Source organism: Netta rufina (assembly GCF_964035555.1).
Source record: "Netta rufina genome assembly, chromosome: 18".
NCBI classification, from domain to species: Eukaryota; Metazoa; Chordata; class Aves; order Anseriformes; family Anatidae; genus Netta; species Netta rufina.
The window spans coordinates 9,407,405-9,427,951 of record NC_140142.1 but is presented as its reverse complement, the minus strand read 5'-3'; the positions used below and the strand labels follow the sequence as shown (position 1 = coordinate 9,427,951).

General features: G+C 50.2%; 1 protein-coding gene across 1 annotated transcript; it reads left to right on the top strand.

The window, feature by feature from the left end:
* Window positions 1–8,440: 8,440 nt before the first annotated feature.
* LOC311216572 (olfactory receptor 6E1-like) lies at window positions 8,441–9,388 on the top strand (the record flags this gene model as incomplete). Its single annotated transcript, XM_084298105.1, has 1 exon — window positions 8,441–9,388. One exon carries the CDS (start codon window positions 8,441–8,443, stop codon window positions 9,386–9,388), a length of 948 nt encoding a protein of 315 aa, XP_084154231.1.
* Window positions 9,389–20,547: the final 11,159 nt, after the last annotated feature.

Below are 20,547 nucleotides of genomic sequence, written 5' to 3'. Positions count from 1 at the left end.
TAATGAAACTCACTAAAGACCAAGATATTTTTGTTTTGTTTCGTTTTTCTTTTCTTTTTACATTGCTAGAGCCCTGCAACATGAGGCAATGGGAAGGGGTCGGGAAAATTATTAGTTATTCACCAGTGAAATTTCGTAGACTAGATTGAGTGAATCACCCCAAATCATCTCCTGACATTGGAGATGTGTTTGACTCGATGATCCTTGTGGGTCCTTTCCATCTCAGGCTATTCCATGAGTCTCTGACTGTCAAGAAGGCTGGCTATCTGTTGGCACCCCACTGACCTCCACTTCTCCATTTGCTGCTTTGGGACCAGCACAGTCTGGGCTCTTCTGCTGGGCTGGGCTTGGGAGAGGAGATGGAGGTGTGGAAAGCTGGGGAGGGTCTGGGCTGGGCTTGCGTCCTGGAAGCGACAAGGGGGAACCACAGAGCAGTCTGGACTGTGTCCTTGTTCACTGGGTACGGATATGACCAATGCTACTCATCAGGACTTTCACAGCAACTTCTTCTCTGCAGAGTTCTCAACATTTTCTTAAAATATATATTCAGTTCTTGTTTCACTATTCCACACAGAGGTGACCATTTCCTTCAGGATGCCCAGGAGTTGCTAAAGGCTGCATGAAGAACCATGACTTTGGATGTGTGGACAACCTTTTGAAGCATGAGCTGGTTGGCAGGCAGAATAGCTGAGGGATGGTGCAGGGCATCACCTGCACCTGGTGCTCCTGGGTGTGCTGGAAAGAGGCATCCTGAGCACAACAGCTTCTTGTAGCCCCGTGGATGCTGGCTGTGAGGTCACTTCTGTCCCAGCCCCTGGCTGGCCAATAGCAGGGAGGCAGAACCTCTGAGGTCCTAAAGGCCATCAGAAAGCTGCCCCCAACAGGGTGACACATTTGGGGAGGCCAGGGGAAAGCTGGGAGAATAAAGGTGGGAGACCAGGGGAAGAGAAGATTGACTTCGCTAACATTAAGGAAAGATTTGGAAGAGGGAAAAATGGTTCTCATAAGGGTGCTGATACTGCAAAACATTCATGTTAGTCAATATTTCAAATTTCACAGAATCACAGAATCACAGAATTTCTAGGTTGGAAGAGACCTCAAGGTCATCGAGTCCAACCTCCAACCTAACGCTAACAGCCCTCCACTAAACCATATCCCTAAGCTCTACATCTAAACGTCTTTTGAAGACTTCCAGGGATGGTGACTCCACCACTTCCCTGGGCAGCCTGTTCCAATGTCTAACAACCCTTTCAGTGAAGAAATTCTTCCTAACATCTAACCTAAAACTCCCCTGGCTCAACTTAAGCCCATTCCCCCTCGTCCTGTCACCAGGCACGTGGGAGAACAGGCCAACCCCCACCTCGCTACAGCCTCCCTTGAGGTACCTAAAAAGAGCGATAAGGTCACCCCTGAGCCTCCTCTTCTCCAGGCTGAACAAGCCCAGCTCCCTCAGCCGCTCCTCGTAGGACTTGTTCTCCAGGCCCCTCACCAGCTTCGTCGCCCTTCTCTGCACCCGCTCAAGCACCTCGATGTCCTTCTTGTAGCGAGGGGCCCAAAACTGAACACAGTACTCGAGGTGCGGCCTCACCAGAGCTGAGTACAGGGGGACGATCACCTCCCTCGCCCTGCTGGTCACGCTGTTCCTGATACAAGCCAGGATGCCGTTGGCCTTCTTGGCCACCTGAGCACACTGCTGGCTCATATTCAGCTGACTATCCACCATCACTCCCAGGTCCTTCTCTGCCTGGCAGCTCTCCAACCATTCCTCTCCCAGCCTGTAGCTCTGCTTGGGGTTATTGCGCCCCAGGTGCAGGACCCGGCACTTGGCCTTGTTGAACTTCATGCAGTTGACCTCAGCCCATCGGTGCAGCCTATCCAGATCCTCCTGCAGAGCTTTCCTACCCTCGAGCAGATCGACACACGCACCTAACTTGGTGTCATCTGCGAACTTACTGAGGGTGCACTCAATGCCCTCGTCCAGATCATCAATGAAGATATTAAAGAGGACCGGCCCCAGCACCGAGCCCTCGGGGACGCCACTAGTGACTGGCCTCCAACTGGACTTGGCTCCATTCACCACGACTCTTTGGGCCCGGCTATCCAGCCAGTTTCTAACCCAGCGAAGCGTGCGCCAGTCCAAGCCAAGAGCAGCCAGTTTCTTGAGGAGAATGCTGTGGGAGACGGTGTCAAAAGCCTTGCTGAAGTCAAGGTAGACCACATCCACAGCCTTTCCCTCATCCACCCAACGCGTCACTCTGTCATAGAAGGAGATCAGGTTCGTCAGGCATGACCTGCCTTTCATAAAGCCATGCTGACTGGGCCTGATCGCCTGCTTCCCCTGCAATTGCTGCATGATGACTCTCAGGAGGATCTGCTCCATGAGCTTTCCTGGCACTGAGGTCAAACTGACAGGCCTGTAGTTTCCCGGGTCTGTCCTCCGGCCCTTCTTGTAGATGGGCGTCACGTTTGCTAGCCGCCAGTCGATTGGAACCTCCCCTGATAGCCAGGACTGTTGATAAATGATGGAAAGTGGCTTGGCCAGCTCCTCTGCCAGTTCCCTCAGTACCCTTGGGTGGATCCCATCCGGCCCCATCGACTTGTGCACATCTAAGTGCCGTAGCAGGTCACCAACCAGTTCTTCATGGATAATGAGGGCCACATCCTGCTCCCCATCGCCTTCCACCAGCTCAGGGTACTGAGTATCCAGAGAACATCCGGTATTGCCGCTAAAGACTGAGGCAAAGAAGGCATTGAGCACCTCCGCCTTTTCCTCATCTCTTGTAACTAAGTTTCCCCCCGCATCCAGTAAAGGATGGAGATTCTCCTTAGTCCTCCTTTTTGTGTTGATGTATTTATAGAAACGTTTTTTGTTATCTTTAACGGCAGTAGCCAGATTGAGCTCCAGATGAGCTTTGGCCTTCCTAATTTTGTCCCTGCACAGCCTCGCTACTTCTTTAAAGTCCTCCTTAGTGGCCTGCCCACTTTTCCAAAGCTTATAAACCCTCTTTTTCCTCCTAAGATCAAGCCACAATTCTCTGTTGAGCCAGGCTGGTCTTTTTGTACCCTGAGAACCTAGTCCTACCTTAAATGCTGTGCTTCAGCCTGAAAGGAATCCACTGTTCTAATCTCCAACATCAGATCATACCTCAAACTCAAACTCCAAACACATTTGCTGTTACCATTGGTCTTTACATATTGTTCATCCAAATCCCAGGCCCTTAATTCCTATCACTATATTGCCAGTTTTAATACCTGCCCTCATCCCAGAACAAAGCGGATAATAAAACCCTGACCAAAAATCTAGCCCATACCCTAAACACTGACTTGTTACCCAAAGCAGAACACCAAAGCTCTAAGACTCTGCTGAATCCCTAAAACTGCAAGGCAAGACCTAATCCCTAGACCCGAACCTGAAAACCTAACCCCTAAATCCCTGCACTCTGATCATGTAATCAAATTGGTTTGGCCCCATGAGGCTGACGTGGATCTGGTCAGGGCATAGGGATCAAGGAGGACATGGGTGGGGATGCTCTGCTGAGGTTAGCTGTGCCTCAGGATCTCAGGAGGCAGCAGGAGGCCCATGGCTGTGCAGGTGGGTGTCAGGGCACTTGTGCCTGATGGCCTGATAGGCCCTCTTCAAGTACATGGCTGGTCTATGAGGGTGTCATTTTAGACGCCATAAGGAACTGAGGAGCTGCTGACATGCAGCTAGTGTAAATTTTTATTTCAACGTCCTGCCCTAGTACCTAACAGAGCTTGCCCATAGGTTTGTCCAATCTCTTGAGAAATTGAAAGGCCATCTGGATATGTATGGCCTTGGAGGATGACAAGGACTTTTCCTTTGTCTTGTTAGGTGCTGGGCATCAAGGAGGGTGCCAGCTTTGTATGTTCCTATAGGGTGTCAATTGTGCCTTAGAAACTCTCTCTCCTGTAGGAAGCATTTACCTTTGGTGGGGACTGTGAAATCACTTCTGCCTCTGGAGCTGATAGGCCAGCAGCAGGAGCATAGCTGGGCCAGGGACTGGGAAGTCTCACGTTTCTGAAGTAGCTGCCAGGTCAACCTTTCACTTCTGGCTGGCGGATGGTCCATCAGGCTCTCATCTCCCAGCGTCTCTCACAGGCCAGCAGAAAGCACCTGGCTGGCATGGTGCTTGCGTGATGCCCTCTGCCCAAATTCCTGAAAGGCCCATGCAGAACCTGCCTTGGCTGTGGGTTTTCAAGTGTCTTGTGCCTGAGTACATGAGCAGAGAGCAGCAGGTATGTGGCTTGGTTGTGTCTATCTAAGGAGGTGAAAGTCCATCAGGAAGGCCACATAGTCTGGAAGATCATGGTGAGGTTCCTTGTGTCTGGTCAGCTGACAGGCCATGGGAATGTTGATGAGTGTGGATCCCTGTGTGAAGGATGGTTTCTGAGATGTTGGAACTTTCCTTGCTCATGGGAAACAGCATGGAAGAGGAAACCTGACTCAAAGTGAAGCTTTGATGGTGGGAGGTGGACATGAGAAGGAAGATACTTTAGTGGAGGGGATGTGTTATAGTGTCAGAGGTATCCTGGATGAAATCCATTCTCAGTCCATGGGTTTGTGTTTCAGGCACAGCTGGACAGGGTACAGACATCAATGAATGCACAGAAATTCCTATGTGAGTGCCAGGTGGGAAAGCCAGATGAATGTTTGCAGCCTGCAGGGAAACAGAGACAGGTGTTGAACAGTATAGGATATCCAGCAGTGGAGAAGGACAAGGGCACTGACAAGGCAAAGCTTAGCCAAGAAAACCAAGGTCTTGTCCTTGGCTATGGCAGGTCTCTTCCACCAAGGCCTAGGAGGAGATGTGGTTCACTAACATGACAATACAACTGGGGCTCCTCTCCTTTTTGTACCTCCTGACAGAGGCCTGGAGGTGTCACACCTCTGTCTTTCACTTGGCACTGCATACCACATCCCACTGTCTGAGGAAGTGCCCGGAGCTCCTTTGTGAGAGACAGAAGCTCTCTGCCCAGGGCTGGCAGCAGGCCTTGGCCTTTCTGCTTGATGAAACAAACCCAGCACTTTCTCAGCCTCAGAGCCACCTGCACAGGGCCTTGGCCTACCTGTAATCATGGCCTCCGGTTGCCTGCTCTAAGGAGTCCATGGAGCTTTGTCAGAAATGGCCCTCATTGGAACCAATCAATGCTTTCAAGAACTTCATGTTTGGCTTCTGTCTTTGGCTGTCATCATGATATTCATCATGACATTTCATCAGTCTGTTCTCAGAAGCTGAAGTCGATAGACTTAGCAGCAACTACACCTTGGGACTTATTAAGACACAGAAAGGCCTAAGAGTCTCTTAAAGGGGTCTGGACAGGTAGGAGAAGTTGGACACTGTAGAGGCAACCTTGCTCCTCACCTCCCCAGCTCACACCATTTCTCTCATTGATCCCCTAGGACGTGCATCACTTCTGACATCAGATTTCTCCACTCAAGTCTGCAGTTGCACCTTGTAGTTCCCTTGTCCCAAATCCCTCCTAGTTTCCTTAGAATGTCCTATAATATACAAAGAACCTACAAAGGTTCTGGTTTTCTCAGTGCCAGCTGGCAGCATCCTTCCTCAGCGCAGAGGAGAACTGAAACACAGGGCTGCTTTAGCCCACCAGAGATCACAGTTTTACAGTGGTCTGATTCTCAGCTTTCAGCAAACACAACCCACACAGATCCTTGCTCCATGAACACTTTGATTGATGAGGATATTTCTCTGGAGTTTCACAGAGAGACATAACTTTTCTGAAGCCTGTAGCTCATCAGCTGAGATTTCTTCCAGATGAGAAAGCCAGGTGTGAGACAAGAAGAGGAAAGGAGCTTCTCTTAACCCCCACCATGGGCAATAGCCCAAGTGCAACATATATAACCAAGTTGCCAAAGTACTGAGCTGCTGCAGCCCACTGGGGGCTCCTTGGAAAAGGAATTAGATGTGAAGAGAGGGGTCCAGCTGGAGAAGAGATACCATGCAGATGAGAGTCTGTGAATAAAACTAGGTGAGATAATCCGGACATTGGTTTCTGGGGCCATTTCTGATGCCTTTGGTTATCTGAAAATTCTGCATGGATCAGAAAATATGACATAGGCCTTTAAGGTGACTGTCCCCCAATAACACTTGCTGCAGGAGATAGAAAAGACATGGACTGGGACAGCTTCTGTTCTCTTCTCTGCTGGGTGCTTGCAAAACAGTGTTCCCCTTCCTTGACCATCTCCACCAGAATGAGGAGTTCATGTATCAGGCTTGGATGTGAACCCCGTGCACCTACATTTCAATGTGAGGCTCCTGAGACAAGCTGGGATTTATATCTCTTGTCCTTAGCAGCACCAGCAAAAACAACTGTGCCCACTGGGTCTCCCCATCCTGCATTTCCATTCAGAAGAGAGGTAGCTTTTAAACTAGAAGAGGGTAGATTTAGATTGGATATTCAGAGGAAATAGTATTCTCTGAGAGTGTGAGGCACTGGAACAGATTGACCAGAGGAGCTGTAGGTGTCCCATCCCTGGAAGTATTCAAGGCCAGGCTTAATGGGGCTTTGAGCAACCTGGTCTGGTGGAAGGTGCCCCTGACTATGGCAGGGCAGTTGGAACTGGTTGATCTTTAAGGTGCCTTTGAAACTAAATCTTTCTATGTTCTTGTGATCTTATGATTAATGTGACTGACCAGACTTGTTTCCCGTCACTGCCTCCCATTCTTATTTTTCCTCATTGCATGGGAAAAAGTCTTGGATCAGATCCCCTCAGTGCTTAGCTGATCGTCAGGGCTAAACCACAACATATTGCTGTTGGTGACTGGGCTTGAGCTTCTGCTAAAACTATTACAGCTAATGGGTTAATCTCAACAAGTTTTCCAGATGAAGCCAGTGCACAGATTCCTCTTTGCCAGTCTAGAGGCAAAGAGCAAGGCAGGGCACTTGGAGTCTAAGACCAGCCCAAGCCCCATGTTAAAAGTCCTTAAAACTCCCCACTTCTGAGCTTCCCATTTTCCTGCCTAAGTGCACCCATTCCGTCCTGGGACAGGTCCAGAGAGGACAACACAGCCCATGGAGAAACTACTTCACTGCTTCAAACCCATCATCTCCTCCCCCACCCTTGCATTTTGAAGTGGTCGCTTTTTGTGGTCATCTGTTCTGATCCTTTCTATGTCTAAACACATAGGGAAAGGTGAAGGAGTAAATTCCTGTCTTTGCTGAACAAGTTTCTCTTGTGGTTTTTGTTTTAGTTTTGTTTGTTTTCTTGTTAGAGGAGTAGTTTGATTTACAGAGGAGAGTAATTTACTACAATCATCAGAGACTTGAGTAATGAGTTTAACCTACTTTACTCCTGGTGCCTGTGAGAACTTGTTCTCCTGAGGATCCCCCAACAATCAATGAAGGCAAGAAAAAGTGCTCGTGTCTGGGTCATCCCAGCCTAGAAGTGCCATGCAAAATAAAGGTGAGGGATCTCTTTCAGATGCTCTTCTCTCTCTCAGCATTGACGGGATGGGAGTAAGTCAAATAGCTCAACCTGAAGGATGTGACTTTTAGACAAGTGAAATATAAACCTACACAGTAGTACTTGGTACTTTGCTTTTTTTAGGCACTTCCTCTTTGTACTACAAGGACTATCCTTAAGCTTTTGAAGAGGACAAGATTTTTCCACCGCTCAGAAAAGCAAGGCATTTAGTTGAGAATGTCTGATAGTAAGAACAAAGAGCAATTCTGGATATATTTGCTTTTTAGTGCAGAAAGAAGTCAGATGAGATTGTGATAGATCTGTTTCTACTGACCTGGTGGGACCGTAATGAATTTTGGCCTTACTTTACAGTACTGAAAGAGGCAAGCTACACTCGGTCCCCATTTTCCTTCTTTCCTCAAGAAATAAGGGAAGATGACAAAGAAGAAATCACAGCACTACAAAAGAAAGACCTGAAATTTCTTTGTCTTGAAATAAACCAGGGGATCCTCAGCTGCTGGTAGTCCAAAAAGGCAAGTACTGAAGAGGAGAGAGAATAACTTTCAATATACATATTTGAATTCATGGTTTAGCATCTACATAATAGAAAATACTTGTGCAGAAGATGAGATTTCCTTTTGAAACATTGTTACAATGGGTGTTTGCAATTGTTCTGAGTAAATGAGGACCTTCCCGGGAACAGGGTGCAATCGCTAACAACTCGTTATTAGTCCTGTGTTCTTGAGAAAGAATCATTTGTGGCTGATGGACAAGGTTGGAAAGAAGACAAGAAATTCCCTGTTGACTCTGCATGATATGTGAAATGGAAAGGTCAGAGTGTGAGGAAGGTCCAACAGAGTCTCCTCTCTCTGTTGTATAGGAAGCCTGCAAGCAAGGAAAGAGAGAAGGAAGGAGATAACCTTGCATCCAGACCATGAAATTATTTTACTTGGTTTTGCCATGTTCCTGCCTCAGCAGGATGAATGGAAATTGGGCATGGGAGTAGGCAATGGAACTGTCATTTCTGAATTCATCCTCTCAGGCTTCACAGAGCTTGAACAAAGGTTACAGCTATTTTTCTGCATGGTCCTTCTACTCATGTACCTGACTACAGTGATGGGGAATGCAGCCATCATTTTCCTGGTGTGTGTTGATAGCCGCCTACAAACCCCCATGTACTTTTTCATTGGCAATCTGGCATTCCTGGAAATCTGGTTTACGTCCTCCACAAGCACCAAACTCTTGGTTATTCTGAGCTCTGGCAGGAGAACAATCTCAGTAGGCGGCTGCTTTGCCCAGTCCTCCTTCTATTTTGCCCTGGGTGGTGCAGAATTAGCTCTCCTTGTGGTCATGTCCTTTGACCGTTACATTGCCATCTGCCAGCCTTTGCGCTATGCTGCCATCATGAAGCATCAGCTCTGCATCCAGCTGGTTGCTGCTGTTTGGGTCATGGGCTTCATATTCTCCATTTACCGCCTGGTGCTGCTCTCCAAGCTCACTTTCTGTGGTTCGAACAAGATCCAGCACTTTTTTTGTGACAGCACCCCCTTATTTCAACTGTCTTGCTCTGACATCACCCTGCTTTGGAAAATAGACTCGTTTTTCATATCGTTTATTGTGCTGTCTTCCTTGTGTTTAACTCTGGCATCTTACACAAGCATCTTTTTCTGTATTCTACAAATGCCAGCAGCCTCTGCAAGGAGAAAAGCTTTTGCTACATGTTCCTCCCATCTCACCACCTTGGCCGTTGTCTATGGAAGCTGCATAGCTCTCTATGCACACTCCTCAGGACATGTTTCTTTGGAGACCAACAGCATTGTAGCTTTGCTGAACACTGTCCTGTACCCATTCTTAAACCCATTCATCTACAGTCTTAGAAACAAGGCCGTGATGCTGGCCCTGAAGGAAGTTATGGCCCTTGCATCAGCACAGCTTTTCCCCTAATCGTGATGCATTTTTGAAGAGCATATGTCCAAGTGCCTTCAACTGGAGAGACTGGGAGCCAGGGACTTGTCCTGGGCAGGCTGAGTGTCTGATCACAGCTGCTGGAGAGAACTACCTTGCACACACACACACACATGCACACATTCACACACAGACACCACCACCTTACATTTCCTACTAATGGGCCTCTGTCCTGCTCAGCCAGAGAGGGGATCAGGATAAGGCCATTTCCGCTGTTTGTGCTTGTGTGAACACTGAGTGTGCATGCCTGCATTCACCTATGTCCAGCCATGTATTGATGCCTACGTGTTGTCTGTGTGGGCTTGTGTGTGTGCCTGCTGGGTGTACGCACTCTGCCTTGCTCTTGTTGGACCCAGGGGCATGGAGCTGCAGCAGCTTCAGGTCTCTTAGGATTCTGGAGTGGGCTCTTGGTTGAATAGAGGTATGTGCCTGCAGGGCACAAAAACATCTCTGTGTGTGACATAGATGTGGAAAGGCTGAAAGGAGTGGAAAGGCAAAAGGGCAACCGCAGATTGAAAAAAAAAAGGGGGGGGGGGAGGGAGGGAAGTCATTTTAATATTTTTAATTTCACTGAACTTTCATAACTTGAAAAGTTCTAAGCTTCTTAAATGCAGGAATTGAGTGAGGAATAAAAAGTCACTATATTCTGCTGTTACTAACATCCCCATCCAGAGAATGATCAGTCTCTGAAGTGTAGAATATCACCAATACAGGTGAAATCTTCTACTGCCAAGTAGACAGATTAAGAGAAGAAAGTACTGAATAGATAAATAAATAAATAAATAAATAAATAAATAAATAAATAAATAAATAAATAAATAAAGCACAGCCCTTCCATGGCAAATGGAAGGGCTGTATTTCCACCCCTGGAGCAGTCGATTCCAGGTGGACTGGACAGCCCTTCAAGGGAAAGCAAGTTGTGGTCTGCACGCTGATGCCAAAGGGCTGGAGAAAAGCATGTCAGTAATATCAGTTGTGGCATACCGCTTGGCTGCCTTGACTCTAGTTCATATTGAAGTTCTACCATGTCCAGCACTGCAGCACTCAGAAGTGGCATGACTTCATTCAGGCCACGAGAGTCCACTGGCCATATGGGACTATTAAAGGGTGAGAGAGTCTTGCTGTTCACCCCTTGGCTCTCCACTTGATGAGCCAGATCATGGATAGGAATCAGGAAGTCTCAGTTAGTGTGATACTGCCTCAGGTGCACCATTGGGGTGGCCATCAGCACCTGCTCTTCTCTGACCCCCAACAAATCCACAACAGAAGGGTCCTGTGAGAGACCAGATCAAGGCAGACAGCTGTTTGATGTCCTCTGTCTCCAAGGCAGATATGCCAACCCCCCCACCCCGAAAACTTTTGGCTCTTGGAAGTACCCTCTCCTGCAGTAGTCTATGCCAAGGATGTACAGAGCCTCCAGGCCAGTCCCAATTACCTCCAATACTGTTACCAGTTGGGATCCCCCTGTCACTGCAGAAATACAAATGGACTTGCCCCTTTGTGGTTTGATGGCATTACAGTACACTTTGTACCAGTGTCCACTTGAGCCTTTCACTCTTGTGTGTCTGAAGTTCCAGGCCATCAAATCCACACAGTCCAATAAACCCAACTGTCTCTTCCCTCAAGCTGGCTGGAAGCAGCGCCCCTCTAGCCCTGGTCACAGTATTTGTTACTGTGTCTCAGGGACTGCCTACTGGAAACTGGAGCAGCAATTTTCTCAGAAGGCCCCTCTTTGACCATTGTTTCTCCTTGAAATTCACATGTCCATACCTCTAGGGTCAAGGTAGTTTTCCTATCACATTTTCTCATGTCTTCTCCATGGTCATGCAAGTAAAACCATTGGGTGACGTGTGGTGTGTACCCACCCCTTTCTTGAGCACAGTGGAGGCCGGTGACAAGTGGTGCACCTTGGGGAGTCTGTGCTGAGACTAGTACTGTTGATTACCTTTATCAATGATCTAGACAGTGGGATCAAGTACACCCTCAACAAGTTTGCAGATGACACCAAGCTGAATGTTGCAGTTGATACAATAGAAGAAAAGGATGGCATCCAAAGGATCTGGACAAGGTTGAGATTTGGGACAACATGAACCTAATAAGTATAATAAGCTCTCTGTAAATACCTTAATAGAGGCTGCAGCAAGGTGGGGATTGGACTATTCTCCCACGTGCCTGGTGACAGGATGAGGGGGGATGAACTAAAGTTGTGCCAGGGGAGTTTTAGGTTGGATATTAGGAAGAACTTCTTTACCAAAAGGGTTGTTAGGCATTGGAATGGGCTGCCCAGGGAAGTGGTTCAGTCACCATCCCTGGAGGTCTTTAAAAGACGTTTAGATGTAGAACTTAGCAATGTGGTTTAGTGGAGGACTTGTTAGTATTAGGTTGGAGGTTGGATTCGTTGATCGTGGAGGTCTCTTCCAATCTAGATGATTCTATGTTTCTGTGATTACCTGGTCCAACCATCATCTGGTCCTGGATCTGGGCCACGGCAATCCCAAGCACAAATTCAGGCTGGGAGGAGAATGGGTAAGGTGATTCTCCCCCTCCACTCTGCTCTCCCAAGACCTCACCTGGAGTACTGCATTCAGCTCTGTGGCTCCCAATATAACAATGACATGAAGCTATTAAAGCAAGTCCATATGAGGACCACAAAGATGATCAAGGGGCTAGAGCACCTCACTTATTAAAACAGGCTGAGGAATTGGGGTTGTTCAGCCTGGAGAAGAGAAGGCTCTGAGGAGATTTCATAGAATCCATCCACTACTTAAGGGGGGGCAACAGGAAAACAGGGGAGAGATATTTTCTCAGAGTGTGCAGTGATAGGACAAGGGGAATGCTTTTAAACTGAAAGAGGGTAGATTTAGATTAGATATTCAGATGAAGTTCTTGGCTTGGAAGTGAGGCACTGGAACTGGTTTTGTGGGTCCAGAGATCACACACAGGTAGTTTGGATCAGCCCCTGCCCTTGTGTTTGAAGGGACAGCTGGCAAGAATGGAGAGGCATCAGTGAAATCATGGGAATAGCAGAGTGAGAGCAAGGTGGAGAAGAGAAGTGGCTGTCTGCAGCTTTTAGAGAGGAGTGGGACAGCATAGGAAAGCCTGAAGAGGAGAAGGCAGAGTGCTCTGGCAAAAATGGAAGGCTGCAGTAGCACTGACATCTTTGTGACCGCAGCCATGGCTTATGAGGAGACAAATTATACTCATGGCATTGGGACCATGTATTCTCCGTTCAACTGTGTGCAAATGCTGGGAGGTGTCATACCATTGTCCTTCACATGATATTATGGGAATCTCCCACTACCCCACAGAACCCAGGAAGAGCCCTGAGTGAGATATGGGGGTGCATGATCTCTCCTCCAGGCTGGGGTAAGGACTTGACCTTTCTGCTTTTGTCTGACCAAAACAAAGACACTTTTCTCAGCACAGTGCTTTGCCTATCTGTAATCATGGCCTCCAATTATCTGCCCTAACAAGGAGAATCTCTTGGTAACGGCCCTCAGTGGGGTCCACCACTACTCCAAGTCACTTCAACTATTCCTTCTGACTTTACTTTCTCAAGCAATTGCATCGTTCTCCTCTCAGCACCTGACGTTCACAGACTGAGCACCAAAATCCACCATGGAACTCATTACAATGAAGAAACTCCTAAGGAACCATATGTCTTCCATAGTTTTATTCAAGTCTTCAAGACTTGGAGAACTAATTGGAGAGTTTCAAGGTGCAGTTAAGGAGGAAGATTTCAAAAAGCACCTAATACAAGTCTCTTCTCATTTTAAAGGATGAATTTTGTTGCATTTCAGTTTTGAGCATCTTTCTTCAATTGATATTAACCCATGGCTTTCTCTATGGAGATGGACATAGGGAGGAAAAGCAGAGTCTTGAGGCCTGACAGTGCATGGACAACCTTGCTCCTCACCACCCCAACCTGGACGTTTCTCTCATTGGCCACCTGGCGCTTGCATCACTTTCCCTTACACCACACTTCTGCACTGAAGTCTGCAGCTGGATGTTACAGCCCCCTTGCACCAGCTCCCACCTGCTTTCCTTAGAGACCTGGCTACACACAAGCAGAGAAGGGTTTTTCCTTATTATAAAACAAACAACAAGAAAACATGCAGCAATTTTCCAAACAGCAAAGCAAGCTTCTCATCTTGTACGTCTCCAGTCAGGTTTACCTTCCCAAAAGGATGACTGTAAATTAAGTATTTTATATTGACTGATGAGAAATTATAGGTTTTAAGATTGATAATATTCCATATGATCTTAATTCAATGATAAATGATGAGGAGCTTGCTACAGAAACCATTAGGCACACTGCTAATCGATGGGCAAGCTTGAACTCAATGAAACTCAAAGCAGCAACTGGGTCAGTGAGAGCGGTCTGAATGATCAAAGAGTAAGGGGAGGGCAAAGCAGGCGAACCGTGGGAAGTGCATAGGTCCAGACAGGCAGCTAGAAAGGAGACATTCAGTATGGATAGTTTATTCAAGATGGGTGGAAGTGCCTGGAAGATGAGGGAGTACACCATGATGGACAAAGCAATGAAATGCAAGTACAGGTGAACATCAGTATTTCTTCTCCTGTGATGAATAGAGATCCTGAAAATTCACCTGAAGAAGGATGTAGATCACTGGTGAAGGAAGTGTCTTTTTGTGCCATCACCAATGCAGATTACAAAAATACTTCCACACGCCATGGTAATATGTCCCACCCAATTCTTGTCATCCTGTGGGGCAGGGCAGAGGGAGCTGACAGCCAAGGGACACATTTGGGTGACAAGGAGGGGACCCAGCAGAGACAAGAAGTCCAGGCAGTGGGGTGGGGGATGCCAGGAGAAGCAGCCCAAGGGGTGCTGCTGCTTGTGAGGACACGTTTGTGCCAGCAGCCTGAGTGGGCAGCAGCTCTGTGGAGGCGAGGGGAGGTCAGGGAGCACATGCCAAGAGCCCTCCTGCCAGCAGAGACAAGGCCGGGGCTGAGGCCAAGGGGAGAGGCAGGCCCAGGGCAGGGGGCTGCAAGGGCCATGCTGAGTTCCCTGCCCCTGCAGCAGCCGCACTGGCCCTCAGCAGATGTGCTGGCTGGCACACACGGGGAGGTCCTGGCATGCATCAGAGAGCATCAAGGAAGGCGCTGGAGAGGGCTGGGGTGAGGCAGGTGGCACAGCCCCAGGCAGGGGTTGGCCTGGGGTCCCCTCTGCTGCAGCCACCACATGGAGCATGGCAGGAGGAGGGCACGCAGGGCTTGTGGCCACATTGCAGAGCCTGGCTCTAGACACTCCATGACCACCTTGCAAGTCCTGGCAGGTCATGGTGAGGGGACGAATGCCCTGGGCCCTCTTCCTGCTCTGCCCATTCCAGCAAGAGCCCAGAGCGGCCTCCTCTCCCCTGCCCCTGCAGCTCTGGGCTCCCTTCATGCAGCCCTGGCTCTGCAGCACCAAGCCCTGCTGGGAGCCCTCCCCTAAATGCTGCCACCGCTCCCTGACGCTGCTGTTGCCCTGTGCTGAGCACTGCCCAGCCCAGCCCAGCCCCTGCCCACCTCTCCCCACTTCAATGCCCTCTCCCCAGTCCAGCCCATCCCAGCCCAACAGCCCAGGCTGGGCTGGCCCCAGGGCAGTGCCCACCACAGGCTGCTGCAGGGCTCTGGGCATGGCCACCACAGCTGCAGCCTCTCGCAAGGCACCACAGCTGCTGGGACAAAAGTGGCTGTGGGCCTCCCCAGCAACCCCAGGGCTGGGGGCAGCCATGGCTCAGGAAATGGAGGTCCGTGAAGCTGTAGGAGTCCTGGTCTCTTGCCTGGGAAATCCCCAGCACAGAGTGCCTGTGTCCTGCAGGGCCAGCCCCAGTCCCAGGGCCAGCACAGGAAGCCTGGCCCAGGCACAGGGCAGCTCCAGATTCCCCTCCAGGATGACATTTGCCATCAGTCCCAGCACCTTTGGGACACTCCCAGGCCAGTCAAAGGACAGCTACTATTTGCTGGCACCACAGCTGCTGGGACAAATGCAACTCTGGGCTTCCTCAGCAGCCCCCATGCTGGGGCCAGCCATGGCTTAGGAAATGGACGGACATTAGGCTGCATTCTTCTTCACCAATGTTATAAGTTGTTTATTGAGTAAGCAAACAGCAAGCAAAACAGTGCTGGGCGGCCGGAGAGTCTCCGCTCCGCCAACGGCGCGCACCTCACCCCCGCCAGGGTCCCTTTTTATATCTTGGTAATTCTGGGATTACACAGCACATCCTGGTATATTCTGTGACTGCGCGCACTGTTGCTAGGGGGTCCTCTCTTTCCCTCTGGTGGTCGTGAAGATGAAGGCCGTAGTCTTCCTCAGTGTTGTGGTTCAACTTCTTTTTTTTTTTTTATTTGGTCATGTTGTCCCAGCATGAGACAGGAAGGCAAGCTGTTGACACACTAATTTAGCAACTTATCAGGAGATGGTTACATGAGCTTTGCAACAGTGTCTTTGAACAAAAGAGGCAACTGAGATGCAGAAAGAGAGAAGGGGAGGGGGTTCTCTTCTTTTGTTACATTAAGCAAAAGAATTTTCATAGTGTTTAGCCAAGCATTATTCTGCTCCTTACTTCAGCAGGGAGCTTTCGCAACTCCCGCTCCTCAGACAGAACTCCTTGCTTTTATAATACAAAAGACAATGAACAAACATTTATGGTGTATTTTAATGGGCACCCCCTGCCTCTCTGCTCAAGTGTATCTAGCGACTCACCGAGGCTGTCTGTGTCCCATCATCCTCATGGAGCAGTCACTCCTGTCCTAGCCTGATTGTGTCAACTTCCTGCTTACTGTGGACAGTGGTGGGTAGGGGTTGGGGCAATCTTACCTGTCCTGGAGAGCATTGGAAGCTCTTCCTCCCAGCTGACTTCTCAAGGGGAGAGTGGCCAGCAGTGTGCTGTGTTTTTGTGCCATTTCTGTGTGATTCTGGCTGCAAAAGAGAAGCACCAAACAGAGCAGCATCCCTCTATCAACACGGGCAGCCCCTGCCTCTGTGCCCAAGGGTCTACCAGGACTCACCGAGGCTGTCCCTGTCCCATCGTCCTGATGGAGCAGTCACTGCTGTCCTACCCCGATCATGTCACATTCCTGCTTGCAGTTAGAGCCTGGTGGGTGTGGGTTGGGGCTATCCTACCTGTCCTGGAGATTGCTGGCAGCTGTTCATTCCAGCTGAGCGGTCGAGGGCAGAGAGGCTAGGAGTTTGCCATGGTCTGGTCTCATCGCTGTGTGTGTCTGGCTGAAAGAGAAGAAGCACAAAACAAAGCAGCACCTCCCTTTGACCATGGGCAGCTGCTACCTCTCCGCTCAAGAGTATCTACCGACTCACCAAGCCTGTCTGTGTCCCGTCTTCCTGATGCAGCATTCACTGTCATCTTCCTGCTTGCTGTGGACCATCAAGGGTGTGGGTTGGGGCGATCTTGCCTGTGCTGGACTGCGTTGGAAGCTCTTCCTTCCAGCTGACTTCTCAAGGGGAGAGCGGCCAGGAGTGTGCTGTGGTTTGGTGCCATCAATGTGTTATTCTGGCTGGAAAAGAGATGCATCAAACGGAGAGGCACCTCCCTGAGACCACAGGCTGCCCCAACTTCTGTGCCCGAGGGTCTCCAGCGACTCAGCAAGGCTGTCATTGTCCCGTCGTCCTCATACAGTGGCCACTCCCGTCCTAGCCTGATCGTGTCACCTTCCTGCTTACTGTGGACACTGGTGGGTGTGGGTTGGGGCGATCTTACCTGTCCTGGAGAGCATTGGCAGCTCTTATTCCAGCTGATTTCTCAAGGGGAAAGTGGCCAGCAGTGCGCTGTGTTTTTGTGCCATTTCTGTGTGATTCTGGCTGCAAAAGAGAAGCACCAAACAGAGCAGCATCCCTCTGTGAGCACGGGCAGCCCCTGCCATTCTGCCTGAGGGTCTCCAGCGACTCACTGAGGCTGTCTGTGTTCCATCATCCTCATAGAGAGGTCACTCCCATCGTGACCCGATCATGTCACATTCATGCTTGCAGTTAGAGCCTGGTGGGTGTGGGTTAGGGCGATCTTACCTGTCCTGGAGAGCGCTGGATGTTCCTTCCAGACGACTTCTCAAAGGGAGAGTTGCCACGATTGTGCAGTCGCCTGCTTCCCACTGCTGTGTGTGTCTGGCTTTAGTAATAGGAAGAACAAACGGAGCAGCATCCCCGTGTGAGCAGGGGCTGACCCTGCCTCTGTGCCCAACAACCTCGAGTGTCTCACCATGTCAATCCATCTCCCGTCATCCTGATTAAGCGGTCACTCCCGTCCTGGCCCAAGTGTGTCACTGTCCTGCTTGCAGTTAGAGCCTGCTGGGTGTGGGTTAGGGCAATCTTGCCTGTTCTGAAGAGCGTTGGCAGCTCTTCCTTACAACTGACATCTCAAGGGGAGAGCAGCCAGGATTGTGCCGTGGTCTGGACCACAATCCATGTGATTTTGGCTGAAAGAGAAGAAGCACCAAACAGAGCAGCATCCCTCTGTCAACACGGGCAGCCCCTGCCTCTGTGCCTGAGTGTCTCCAGCAACTCACCGAGGCTGTCATTGTTCTGTCATCCTGATGCAGCGACCACTCCCGTCCTACCCCGATCATGTCACTGTCCTCCTTGCAGTTAGAGCATGGTGGGTGTGGGTTGGGGAAATCTTTCCTGTCCCAGAGAGCATTGGCAGCTCTTCCTCAAAGATGACTTCTCAAGGGGAGAGCGGTCAAGCTTGTGCCGTGGTCTGGTCCAATCGCTGTGTGATTCTGGCTGAAAGAGAAGCAGCACCAAACGGAGCAGCATCCCCCTGAGAGCACAGACCAACCCTAATTCAGTGCCCGAGGGTCTCCAGCGACTCACCGAGGCTGTCATTATCCCGTCGTCCTCATAGAGCGGCCATTCCTGTCCTACCCCGATAATGACACCGTCCTCCTTGCTGTTAGAACCTGGTGGGTGTGGGTTGGGGGGATACTACCTGTTCTGCAGAGCATTGGCAGCTCTTATTCCAGCTCATTTCTCAAAGGGAGTGTGGCCTGGAGTGTGCTGTGTTTTGGTGCCAATGGCTGTGTGATTCTGGCTGCAAAAGAGAAGTACCAAAAGGAGCAGCATCCCTCTGTGAGCACGGGCAGTCCCTGCCTCTGTGATCAACGGTCTCTAGAGACTCACCGAGTCTGTCTGTGTCCCGTCGTCCTCATGGAGCTATCACTGCCATCTTAGCACGAGTGTGTCACCATCCTGCTTACTGTTACAGCCTGCTGGGCGTAGGTTGAGGAGATCTTAGCTGTCCTGGAGCACGCTGGAAGATCCTTCCAGCTGACTTCTCAAGGGCTGAGAGGCCAGGATTGTGCTGTGGTCTGGAGTCAATTCTGTGTGTGTCTGGCTTTAGTAAGAGAAGGAAAAAGAGGAGCAGCATCCCTCCATGACCATGGGCAGCCCCTGCCTCTCTGCCCGAGGCTCTACCACAACTCACCAAGACTGTCATTGCTCCATCATGCTGATCCCGTCCTACCCTGATCATGTCACCGTCCTGCTTGTGAATAGAACCTGGTGTGTGTGGCCTGGGACAATCTTGCCTGCCCTGGAGAGCATTGGCAGCTCTGATTCCAGCTGGCTTCTCAAGGGGAGAGCGGCCATGATTGTGCCGTGTTCTGGTCCACATTTCGTGTGATTTTGGCTGAAAGAGAAGAAGCACCAAACAGAGCAGCATCCCTCTGTGAGAACGGGCAGCCCCTGCCTCTGTGCCCGAGGGTCTCCAGCGAGTCACCGAGGCAGTCCGTGTCTCGTTGTCCTGATGGAGTGGTCACTCCCGTCCTAGCCTGATCGTGTCACCGTCCTGCTTGCTAATAGAACCCGGGGAGTGTGGGTTGGAACAATCTTACCTGTCCCGGAGAGCGTTGGCAGCTCTTCCTTACAGCTGACTTCTCAAGGGGAGAGTGGCCAGGAGTGTGCTGTGGTTTGGTCCCATCGCTGTGTGAATCGGGCGGCAAAAGGAGAAGCAGCAAACGGAGCAGCATCCCTCTGTCAACACGGGCAGCCCGTGCCTCTCTGCCTGACGGTCTCCAGTGACTCACCGAGGCTGTCTGCGTCCCGTTTTCCTGATGCAGCATTCACTGCCGTCTTGCCCCCATTCTGTCGGCTTCCTGCTTGCTGTGGACCACTGGGGGTGTAGTTTAGGGTAATCTTACCTGTCCTTGAGAGCATTGGCAGGTCTTGGTAACAGCTGAATTCGCAAAGGGAGAGCAGCAAGTTGTGCCATGGTCTGGTTCCATTGCTGTATGTTTATGGCTGAAAGAGAAGCACCACGAGACAGAGCAGCATGGCTCTGTGAACATGAGCAGCCCATGCCTCTGTGCCGAGGGTCTCTAGCGACTCACCGAGGCTGTCCGTGTCCTGTAATCCTCATGCAGCGGTCACTCCTGTCCTGACCCGATCGTGTCACCGTCCTGCTTGGAGTTAGAGCCTGGTGGGTGTGGGCTGGGGTATTCTTACCTGTCCTGAAGAGCATTGGCAGCTCTGATTCCAGCTGATTTCTCAAGGGGAGAGTGGCCAGGACTGTGCTGTGGTTTGGTCCCATCACTGTGTGAATCTGGCTGCAAAAAGAAGAAGCACCAAACGGAGCAGCACCTCCCTGTGACCACGGGCAGCCCCTGCCTCTCTGCTCAAGAGTATCTAGCGACTCACCGAGGCTGTCAGTGTCCTGTCGTCTTGATGGAGCTCTCACTCCCATCCTAGCCTGATCGTGTCACCGTCCTGCTTACTGTGGACAGTGGTGGGTGTGGATTTGTGCAATCTTACCTGTCCTGGAGTGCGCTGGCAGCTCTTATTCAAGCAGACTTCTCAAGGGGAGAGTGGCCAGGATTTTGACATGGTCTGGTCCAATCGCCGTGTGATTCTGGCTGAAAAAGAAGAATCAACAAACAGACAAGCATCCCTCTTAGACCACAGGATGCCCCTACTTCTGTGCCCGACAGTCTCCAGTGACTCACCGAGGCTGTCATTGTTCCATCATCCTGATACAGCGGTCACTCCCGTCCTACCCCGATCATGTCACCATCCTGCTTGCTGTTAGTACCTGGTGAGTGTGGGTTGGGGCAATCTTACCTGTCCTGGAGAGCGTTGGCAGATCTTCCTTACAGCTGACTTCTCAAGGGGAGAGTGGCCAGGA